Genomic DNA, 11660 nt, shown 5'->3' on the forward strand with positions numbered 1-11660 from the left:
ACTGACCCCCCTTCCCCGGGCCGACAGACGAGCCCTGGGCCCGGCGGGGCAGGGAGAGCCGGGCAGGGGGGGCTGGGGGGCTCCCCTCGCTGCGCCCCGGCCCTTCGGAGGGAACCGTGCCGAGCCGTGCCGAGCCGTGCCAAGCTGAGCCGAGCCGTGCCGTGCCTTGCCGAGCCGTGCCTTGCCGTGCCGTGCCGTGCCATACCGAGCCGTGCCGAGCCGTGCCAAGCTGTGCCGTGCCGAGCCGTGCCGAGCCGAGCCGCGGGGCTGGAAGGCGGTGGCGAGGGAGGAAGGGAAAGAGGGGAGGGAGGAAGGATGGGCGGGAGGGGGGCCGCCGCCTGTCCCATAAATATCGCCACAAATAGATACTCTAAATATAAATACGGGCCGAGGCGCTCGGAGTCAGTCCAGCGCTTTTTTCTCCGCGCTCTCTTTATTGCTGGTCCGGGAGTAGGGCTCGAAGGCGGACGAGCTCAGGTAGCGGGCCGACAGTTCCTGCAAGTTGCCCGCCAGGGAACCGGCCACGGCCAGGGGAGCGGAGGCCAACCGGCCGGCCACCGAGCCCAGCAGCGACGGCACCGGCAGCCCGAACAGCCCCGGGCCGGCGGCGGCGGCGGCGGCTCCGTGCAGCGCCCCCGGGGGGGGCGGCCCCGCCGCGCTGCCGCCGGCCGCAGGATGCGGGGAGCCCCCGGGGGGAGCCGCCGCCGCCGCCGCCGCCGCCGCCGCCGAGCTGCCGGTGCCCGCGGCCAGGCCGGGTCCCCGCAGAGCCGAGCCCAGCGGCCCGGTGCCGCAGGGGGGCAGGAGGCCCGGGAGCCCCGGCGGGGAGAGCAGGCGGCCCTGCTCCAGCAGCCGCAGGACGCTGCAGGTGGCGGCGGTCTCGGATACGACGGAGCGCAGCTCCGAGTCTTTGCCCTGGTCCTTTTTCTGCTTGGTGCGCCGGTTTTGGAACCACACTTTTACCTGCGGGACGGGGAGAGGGGAAAAAAGGCAGGGTCAGAGGGGAAAAAGGGGGGGACCCGCGGCTCTACGCCCCGCATCCCGCCTGCGGCACCCCCCGTCGGGTGTCCTCGGGGGTCGTCTCCCCGGCAGACCCCCGGTGCTCCACCCAGTCCCCGCAGGGACCCCCTGGCCCTGCTCAGGGTGCTGAGAGCAGCCCCTCGGGGCACCCTCGGGCAGCATCACCTCCTGGCCCTTTTGCACAGTGTTTGGCTTTAAAAAGGAACCTGCTCAACCTTCTCTCCCCTAAAAAAAAATAATAAAAATAATAATAAAATAAAAAGCGTCCCCTTCAAAAAAAACAACCCAAACCCAACAGCATGGAGGTTCCCAGAACCCCCCAGCTAGTGAACTTGTCACTCCCAGCCGGCAGGGGAAAAAAAAAAAAAAAAAAAAAAAAAAGCTAATTAGCTTGTCAGGGGGATTTCTTGTTGGGTGATATTTTGCAGGAGGAAGAAACCGGCACAAGCCCGGTTTTTGGTGGCTCTGCCCCGCTCCTGCGTTGCCCGGCGGGCCGGGGGCGGTGGGACGGGGCGAGCCCCACCTCGGCAGCCCTGCGGGGCTCGGAGCCCGGCAGCCCCCGGCCCCGACCCGTGGCACCCAGCAGGACGCAGCCACCAGAGGACAGGTCCCTAAATCCAGCAGCTCGCAGGGGAAGCCCCCTGCGAGCCCCTCCCAAATTTAGGAGCTCACGGCTCGGCCTCCCCTCTCTTCCCTGCATCCCCGGGTGGGTTTGGCTGCGTGGCCGAGCCCCCACGGCCCCACGCAGCCGCGGGGACACGCCTGTCCCCGGCCACCTTCGCATCCCCCGGGGCACCCCGGGCGCATCCCCGAGGCTCCCCCCACTCTTATCGCTCCCCCCCACGAGGCCCCACGGCCGGACACGCGTGGGTGGGCACCCGGGGGCGGCTCTGCCCCTCCAGCCCTAAACCACGGCTCCCGGGGCCTGCGCAGGGGCGCGCAAAAAGCGCGCAGGGCCTCGGAGAGACCCGGGCCTGCCCGGGCCCCATTTTTAACCCCACGGAAGGAACCGGGAGTCCCGTCCCGAGGGGTACCTGAGTCTCGGAGAGGTTGAGCTGCCGGGCGAGCTCGGTGCGCTCCCGCCCCACGACGTACTGGCACCGCTGGAACTCCATCTCCAGGCGGTAGAGCTGCTCGGCCGTGAAGGAGGTGCGGGTCCGCTTGGGACGGTCCAGATCAAGCCCCTTAGGCAGAATAATCTCTCGGATTGAACCTTTGGCATCTGGCAAAGAAAGGCGCAGGCAGTTTTACACCCAGGAAACCTCTTTTTTTCTTTCTTTCTTTTTCTTTCTTTTTTTTTTTTTTTTTTCTTTTTCTTTTTCTCCTTCCCGAGGCAAGCAGAAAGCTACCGGCAGCGCTTTCGAGACCGAGACCCGAGGGAGGATGGAGCGGGAACCCCCAGATTGCACCTGGCCACTGCACCCAAGGAAGGGGGAAAAAAAAAACAACCCACCAGAGAAGGGAGGAGGGGGTGATGGGGCCCAGGGCTCTGGAAATAATCCCCTCAGCCCATTTAAAATTGGCTTGAGCACATCGCGCTGACAGTACGGCACTGCGGCATCACCCCGGCCCCTCTGGGAGGCCGGGGAGAGATGCTCCAGGCCGGGCTTTGTGACTGCAGGGCTGGGCTACCCTTTGTTCCCCCCGGGCTCCGGGTAGGGAATTGCTGGAAGCCCCCTCCCGCTGCCCCTTAAAATATAAAATCGTCTTTTTTTATTAAGAAAAAATAAAATATATTTTTTAAAAGTTTCCCATGCGCCAAAGCAGGCGGGAACCTCCCGGGCACGGGCTGGCCGGCTGCCCACCGCCACCCCGGGGACTCCTCCAGCCGTCGCTGCCGGGATTTGTTTTTTTTTGGCGAACAGGAGGAAGAAAAAAAAAAAAAAAAAAAAGAAAACACAAAACGAGGCACCCGACAGACAGCCCGCCGAAACCTCACTTTTCCGGTAGCACCGAAGACCGAAAGAAAGCGGGACAAATCTTATTAAGGCGACTGTCAAGCCAGGGCCAGGTTCGCGTTGCGTTAAAGCTTTCCCAACTTCTTTCCCGTGATTTTGCCTCCCCGGTACGTGTTAAACCAGAGACGAGCACATCATTTTAATCTGACCCTTCTCTGGGTCACTCGGTCGCGCAAGGATTAATTATTGTTTACAAGGCCTGCTTCTCGCTAATTTTGTTACCGCTCCGTTCTCTCCCTCCTCCCCCCAAACGCACCTTGATAAACCCGATTTTAATTTTAATTTTTATTTTTTCCCCGGCAGAGCGATTTCGTTCGTTTACCGCGAGGGAGACGAGGGCCGAGGAAAATAAATTATACAAAATTAAAAAAAAAAATTAAAATTAAAAAAGCATCCTCCGTTCATTTGAAGGCTGATGGTTGATTAAAAATCCGTCCTGCTCCCGGGATGCGGGGCTCGGGGGGCGGCGGGGGCAGCTCCACGGGGGCAGCTCCGTTCGGGGGGCTGCGGGGAGCCCCCGGCAGGAGCGGGCTCAGCTCGGGGGCTTCTGGCCCCCGGGTGTCCAAGAGTAGGGACAGGGCAAAGCCGAGCCCACGGGAGAAATAAATCCGCCGGGTGTGAGCGCTGCTCACCTTCCTCTCCCCCCCCTCCCCGAAATACCTCCGAGTCATACCTCTAACTAGGATCCTCCTGCAATAGTCCGGGTCAGCAGAACTAGATTTACTTTTATTACAGTCTTCCGTAGCTGCAGAGGCAGAAAAAGTCCCTTGCTGATCCTTCAAAAAAGAAGTAGAAATATTTCCTTCAGACCCTTTGCTTTCCTTGCCCTCTTTATGTCCGTTCTTCGAGACCCGGTTAGCTTCAGTCTCTGAACTGCATCTAACGTCCATTTTGTCTTGTTTCCCAAACATGTAGTGCAATAAAAAACAAAAAAACAAAAACGAGAAAAAATAAAACCAACAACAACCAAAAAAAAAAAAAAAAAAAAAAAAAAAGAAGAGTAGCGATAGCAGAAGAAGACGAAGTCTATGCTGGATATTGCACGGCTTAGGGTCAGATCGGTGGGGATCTGTAAAGCACCTCGAGTAAGGAAGGTCGGGTTTTATCCCACTGGAAAAGCAGCGGCTTCCTCAGTCCCAGCGTCCTAATGTGACTGTCCAGCTTCCCAGAGCGCCCAGTGATCAGGTACTCAACAGTACAACTCTAAAATGATTTAATGTCTGCCTTATTACAGAGACATGTAGTTGTTAGACACACAGAGGGACGCGCACTCGCTGTTTCAATTGATTACGGGTAATTTTGCAGCCTCCACATTTAGGTTACCTCATGAATACACTAAATTGTTTGGATAATATATCAGATCGTAATGGATGGTTTGTGTGCTTGTCCCCAATCAAGTAGAGTTTAGCCAGTGAATAAACTGAAATGATTGGTCTTGCTTTCAGGAAACACACAATCAAAAGACTGAGACTTCCAGAAAAAAAAAAAAAAAAAAAAAAAAAAAAAAAAAAAAAAAGAGGAAAAAAAAAGGGGGGGGGGAGAGGGAAAAAAAAAAAAAAAAAAAAACTTTTGACAAGATTCACCCTGAATTGTTAGCACCATTAGCAGCCATTATTAACTTTCTTCAGTATGCCTTTGACCTCCCGATTATATAGTGGCTTTCTCCAGAGCACGCCAAATAAATCTGAATAAAGCTGCGAGGAAGGGCTGGAAAAATGCAGTTGCAGGGAGGGGGGGGGCAGCCCCCTGGATGCCAAACAAACAAACAGATCGCCAGCGCGCACACACCCCAAAAAGTTCTTCCTCCAGGCAGCTCTGTCCGAGGCAGCAGGTCCTCTTGGCCGGCAGAAATCCTCCTCAACACATCTCCCCACAGACAGCCATCTTAAACTCCTACCTCTCCTTATTTCAGTCCCGACACTCGCTTTTTGTGCTTCTCCCTCTGCGTGTGTGTGTGTGTGTGTGCATGCGGGCGGGCGTGTGTGTGTGTGTGTGTGCTAATTCTGCACCTTCACCAACACTGAACCTATTCGCAGAGCCTGCTCATTGAAGGAAAAAAAAAAAAAAAAAAGAAGAAAAAAAAAAAAAAAGAGCCAGCTTTGTGTGCAGTGGATCCAGGAGGGGGGGAGAAGGAGAGAGAGGGGGAGAAAGAGGGAGAGGGAGAGATAGCCCGTGAAAAATCTCAACTGCGTGATCCACTAAAGGGGAAAAAAGTTTTACTCTAGCTATTTCATTGTCTCTGCTACAATATCTTTGAGAACCGCAACAGCCAGTAATCCAATAAGACCATTGATTAGGCTACAATGATTCAATTCAAGCAAATGGCCTTGTGCAAAGAGCATGCTCCAGTCCTTCTTGTCACCTTGCAGGGCAGAAGCCCTCTTCATGCTGCTCTCCTTATTCATTCCTTTATGGGAAATGTAGAGCAAAAGGAGTGAAAGATGGCAATTATCTAATTGGACTATTAACAAACAATTCTCTGAGTGTGGCTGTCTGGCAGTGGTTCTCGGGCGAGGTGAAAGGCCACATGTTGCACTGGCCCCATTCACAAAGAGTTTAGGGGCCTGAGAGCGACGGGAGGAATTTTCCCTGAGAACGCCTCACCCCGCAGCCCAGCCGCCACCGGGCGCTGCCCAGGGCCGGGGCACCCACCTGGGGCCACCAGCCTGCTGCACCCCCACAGCGCCCCAGCCCACCCTGAGGGCCCCATCCTGCGCCACCCAGCACCTTCTGCTTCATCCCAGTCGGCCTGGGCTTGGGCGTCCTAAGTGGGAATGTCAGGGAAGGGAAAAACGGGGGAGGGAGAGAGAGGAAGGGAAAAGAATGGATGGGAAAGGGAGAGAGGGAAAAGGGGAGAAGGGAGGAGATGGGGAAAGAAAGTAGGGAAAGGAAAAAAGAATGAAAAATAAAGGAAAAGAAAGAAAAATAAAGGAAAAGAAAGAAAAAGAAAGGAGAAGAAAGAAAAGAAAGGAATGAAAGAAAATAAAGAAAGGAAAATAAAAAAAAAAAAAGGAGAAAAGAAAGAAAAAAGAGAAAAGAAAGAAAAGAAAGAAAAGAAAGAAAGACAAAGAATGGGAAAGGGAGAGAAAGAAAAGAAGAGAAAGAAAAGTAAGGAAAGAAAGGAAAAAAAAAAGGAAAGAAAAAAAAAGAATGGAAAATTAAGGAAGGGGAAAGAAAAAAAAAGAAAAAAGGGAGGAAAAAAGGAAGAAAAAGGAAGGAAAGGAAATGAAAAAAGAAAACAAGAGTAAAAAAAAGAGGAAAAAACAGAAAGGAAAAGAATAGAAAGAAATGAAAAGAAAGGGAAGAGACAAGAAAGGAAAGGGACAAGAAAGGAAAGAGAAAAGGAAAGAGAAGGGAAGAGAAGAGAAGAGAAGAGAAGAGAAGAGAAGAGAAGAGAAGAGAAGAGAAGAGAAGAGAAGAGAAGAGAAGAGAAGAGAAGAGAAAAGAAAAGAAAAGAAAAGAAAAGAAAAGAAAAGAAAAGAAAAGAAAAGAAAAGAAAAGAAAAGAAAAGAAAAGAAAAGAAAAGAAAAGAAAAGAAAAGAAAAGCATTTCACAGACATATTTCAGAGAGTCATTCTCTACTGGAGAACTTAGATCTTGGTCTTTTTTGCACAAATAGCAAAATAATTTCTTTTTATTGTGGTTGTCTGAAAAGTCAGCCTGCCATTGCGGCAACACCCCCAAGAGTTTAATCAGGTCCTGCCATTTCAGGAATGCTTGTGCATATAACCAGATGTTATGGACCAGATTTTATTTTTCCTTACAGCAGCTGAATGTCGGCAGTCTCTGGTGGTCTGTTGTCATTAGTTACTACTTGTACAGCAGTCGTACCCAGAGGCCCCAAATAAATCACAGCCCCTTTGTGCAAGGCTTCATGCAGATACATAGAGAGGACGGAGTGAGTTCGTTTCCTCCATGAGCCTGCAATGCTGTGTGAAGGCCTGTTGTGTGAAGGGATGCTTGCAGAACTGCACGTTTAAGAGATATTTGGCTGTCTCAGGAGAGGTGCAACAAGTGGCTGCTGATTAGTGAGAACATTTTCATGTGACTGAGGTATAAGTTTGTGTTTAGCAGGTAAGCGCCTAGTAAGCTTTGCTGCCTGATACACATAAATATATATGTGTGTATGCATACGTAGGGAGGGCAGTGTCAACAATCCTTGCTGGACATGTTTGCTTAATACTAAATAAAACAAAGTTCTGATTCAAACATTTTTTACATAACAAATAATTGATTTTTTAATATTTTTTTTTTAGAAATAGCAGGCATAATGAATCATGTAGAAGATTTGTGAAATACAGAAAGCAATTATAATTATATTTGTATGGATGTGTGGGAGTATGTATAACATTTTACCCCATGTTTTTCCTCATGCTAATGTCTAGGCATATGTCATAATAACAAACACAGAGCTATTGAACTCAATTTCACTGTTTGAAGCAGAATATCTGGAGATTAAGTATTTTATTTGTGTGATAATCTGCCTTTTTTGTGTACAATGAGGACTTGTGCAAAGCCCAGTGAAGGACAAGGGAATTTTGTTCTTAATGATTGCATTACAAACCCCATTTTGTTCACTGAAAACAGTTCTGTAAGAACGCTTTCCCCATCAAATCAGCTAAATTTGCCTCCATACATTACAAACACACAGTATTGCTGAAGATCTGTACATTCAAATTATGAGTCCAATCCTGCAGGAAACCAGTAGTGAGCAGACAATTTCAACTCCATACAGCTCAGTTACTTTAACTGAAGTCCACTCATCTGGAACAAACAGCAAACTACAGAACAACCTCGGGAAATCAAAAATTTTACCATCTATAATGTCAGCTTCCTTTGGGTCACTAAAATTCCTTTTCCCTATTTTCATTTTTTCCCCTAATAGACTTATATAAAACATTCTTGCATACGATGTTCTTTTGTGACCTGAAACAAGGTTCCTGACTTTCCCTTCTTACTTCCATAGCTCCAGGGATCTCCTTAGCTTTAGCATGCTTACCCATGTACCGCTGGATAAGCAGATTAGGGGTTACCTCTTTTCCCTTTAAATATTGCTTATAAATGCCTTAGCACACTGCACATGTACTCCCTGACCATACTTTGCTAAGTAGACCACCTTGCTTTGCATTTGTAGTTCATTAGTTTGCAGAGCACCAGAATGCAAAAAACTGAGAACTTTGCTTCTCATTGACTGCCCTTATTTCTGTTATCTTTATCTCTATTTCCTGATCTTTTGAACAATGGGTAGGAAAGGTACCTATCACTGCTACTACTTCCTAAACTGCTTTATGCCACAGTTAAGGCTTGCACGTGAAGATTAATCAAATGATCTTGTGCTTAATTCACCCGGTTTACTATGTAACTTGGTCTCCTATCTAAATAATGTTCCTTTTGAGCTTCCATCTGGTGGAGGAGTCTGCTCTTGCCCTCCTTTGCTGTCTCTGCACTGCAGAGTCATCGTAATTGGCTTTTTTTTTAGTGGGTGTCTTTGGTGGATCCTCTAAGCTGAAGAGGAAAGTGGAGCCAGCCCAGCACTCACAAGAAAGGTGTGTTAACCTAAATATCCATGCTGGTATGCTGCCTGTGACAGGCACCTATCGCTGCTCAGCAGGAGTGGATGTAAGGAGAACAGAGGCTTCCCCAGCACGCTCCCAGTGCTGAGCTGAAAATGTGTGGCTCAGAGACCTTCTGAATCAAAAGACTTTTCTCTATATTTAATATCCATACGTAGATTGTCCTTCCATTCATTTGCCTAATTATTTTGATCAGATGCATCTTTTGAACTTAGAAAGGCATTTGGAAACAGTTTGCTGCAAGGCATGTGTTTTGGTTAAGCGTTTAGCACCTGGGAAATGAATGGGTATCTTGGGCCCTGCACACCTTCCTGGTTATTCCTAATATTCCTAATATTTCTAATATTCTCTTATTTCTAATAAAAGAATGTGGTAGAGTTACTCATAATGACACATTGTGAAGAAATGTCAAGGACTAGTTACTGCACATCCAACCCCCTGGTCACTGTGAAAGGCAAATGATGGAGAAACAACAAATCTGACTGTTGTGTGCACACACAATATTTCTCTGGGACAGGAGATTTCTATCCAGAGTGAGAGACACAATCTCTGAGCTGAGAAGAAAATGGTCTTCATGAAGACAGGAGGTTCATCAGAAAGTTCCTCTCCTTTCATACAGGTTCCAGCACTATGCTAGTCACCACGAGCTTTGAGCACCTTCCTGAAACACAGAGCACAGTCTGACTAACAACTGTCTTGCTCTGGCACTTGACTCACTCCTAGGGAGGAAACAGTCATTTCAATTTAAGCTGAACTCTGGAAATTTCAGCATATGCACACTGCTGTGTATTTGGGAGACATTTAAGAGGCATGCATTTTACTCTGTAACAGAAGATGGTCAGTTGTTCTAGTGGGAACTGGCCCCATCTCTTGCAAGTGAGACTAGAAAATGTGCCTCTCCCAGCACAGCTGAGCAAGATCCTTAAAAAACTGGATCATGTCCATATCTGGAAGTTTTGCAATGCCTTTGGTTTGAAATCTTTGACTTGGTTCATATTTCTGTGGTGTAAAAAAAAGGCTCTTGTGTTTGTGGTAGTTGAAATGGATAGAAACATTGTTAATTCCACTTTCCTAAGGACTGATGCCCAGATATATTTGTTCTGATCACCAACACATGGTACAAAAGATATCAGCGTGGTTTATGAGAAATTATTACCACAGGTGCATGAGAACTCTAACAGGTACTACAGCAAGAGAATAATTTCTCTCTGTCTTACAAGTAGGCAACATCATAAAAATAGATCTGCAGGAAAAGTCCAATGATATGAAGAAGCTCTTTTCCAAATATGCTCCATGAGCTCCTTCTCAGGTGTTGTACCATCGTGCCAGTGCCCTATATGTTCCTCTTCAACCAAGCATTCTCCAAGACAACTGTTTAAACTAAAGGACCATATCAGCCAACATCTTTTTAAAATTAAGCATCAGATCCAGAGAGTATTTGCTATTCCTTGTAGCTATTACATTCCCATTCTTTTTTACACTCCCTCTCCCTAGCCTGATGCAGAATACAGAACTAGTTACTGATTAATTTTCCTGCATACTTTGGCAGTAATTGCAGCATTGTCTCTTCCAGATACGAAACTGAGCGTATTGGCAGGAATCAGCAGTGCTGTTCTGGAAGCCAGTAATAATGAGCATGGGTATCACATGTTTCTCGTGATTAATCACATTTTGGTCATTATGAGCTGCCCCTTAGAGTTATCAATCTGGACAGTAGATTAATGCAAAGCTTCATTGCCTGTATCATGCCCATGGCATATGTGAGTCATCTGAACAATGGTGAGAGAAAACTGTGAGACATGATTCTTTTCATCAGGGAAAACTGTGAATTAAGGGGAAATACTGTTTGTTCTCTGACAGCAAATTGAGAGCTTTTGGTTTCAGCCTTGGCCGTGTCACCGACTCCCTCTGTAGCCATCAGCACCTGAACACTCAAACTCCCTCTGCCTTCACTTCTCCCTCTGGAGACAGGGGAATTAGCTGTACCAACTTTGCTTCAGCACTCATGAGTATAACCCTCAAAAACTGCTAGCCCATGAGACCTCACTACTGGTGCTGAAGCTCTTGCAATCCTATTAATTCCCATAATAAATACAAGCAAGCTTGAAAGTTTAAACAACTCACAGAAAGTTTGCTAAGGTGATGTGGTCAGGAAAGCAGACCTGATGTGTGCTCTTTTTAGCACCCCAATTTTTAATATTTAAGGTTTATTCTGCATCAAAAGCAAAACTTCTGTCATAGTTTGAGTTAAAACAATTCAGTTCTTTCATTTTGAAGCTTCAGGTGGATCAGATCAGCACAAAGCATGTCTCAAATACTTGACATCAAGGACTCCGGGAGCCAGGAGAAGGCTGGACAGGACTGTCTCATTGAGCACAGTCTGCTCCAGAGGCACCATCCAAAAACTAGGATGATTTTAGAGAACAGAACAGAAGGCAGCCCTTCATGCTGGAGTGAGATGCACTCTGCCATCGTCACAAGGCCAGTGGGATATAGTATCCAGCAGACTTGGTAGAAAGTCTGAAATTACATATTTTGATGTTTTATTGCTGTTTTTACCCTATTATCTAGTAATAACATCTTGGAAGGGTTTGTCTACCTCAGTGTTTCGGTTATACCCAACAAACAAGAATGCTGATCTACAGGCTATGTAGGGAAATCTTGGACTATAGATCTTGATGGTTAATTCATACCATAAAGAGAAATGTGGCTTCATTCACAATAAGCTTTTGGACTGAATCTGTAGCTTGAATCCTTGAAGGATTTTGTTACCTGAAATATAACAATATTTAAAAGGACACCTGAAGTAATGGTTCATTAGAATTCCTAACTCTTTGTCAGGAAAATGATGGAAAATATAGCCCAAAAAATCAGTGCAATTTGGGTTGTTAAAACCTGTAGGAGACTGTGGTAGGATTTATGGTGGATACTTTACCTGATGGATTTAAACATGCTGGGAGACCGAGAATCATGGTGGCAGACAACTCTGAATATGGCTAAACGCAAGGTAATGCAAATCATCAGTGATTAGCCATATAGCTCCAATAATCTGAAAAGCTCTGAATTTCCAGGAATCTTTGAGGAAAAAGAACCTGCACTGGGAGTCATCAGT

At 47.8% G+C, this 11660-nt stretch overlaps 1 protein-coding gene across 1 annotated transcript; it reads right to left on the minus strand.

Moving 5' to 3' along the window:
* Positions 1 to 402: 402 nt before the first annotated feature.
* Positions 403 to 3886, minus strand: VAX1 (ventral anterior homeobox 1; the record flags this gene model as incomplete). The annotated part of the gene is made up of 3 exons (XM_084526465.1): positions 403 to 960; positions 2052 to 2239; positions 3649 to 3886. The coding sequence occupies 3 exons, from the start codon at positions 3884 to 3886 to the stop codon at positions 403 to 405; spliced, it is 984 nt and encodes a 327-aa protein (XP_084382591.1).
* Between the last annotated feature and the right edge of the window lie 7774 nt (positions 3887 to 11660).

The sequence above is a fragment of the Aythya ferina genome (genome assembly GCF_964211825.1).
Source record: "Aythya ferina genome assembly, chromosome: 7".
Lineage (NCBI taxonomy): Eukaryota > Metazoa > Chordata > Aves > Anseriformes > Anatidae > Aythya > Aythya ferina.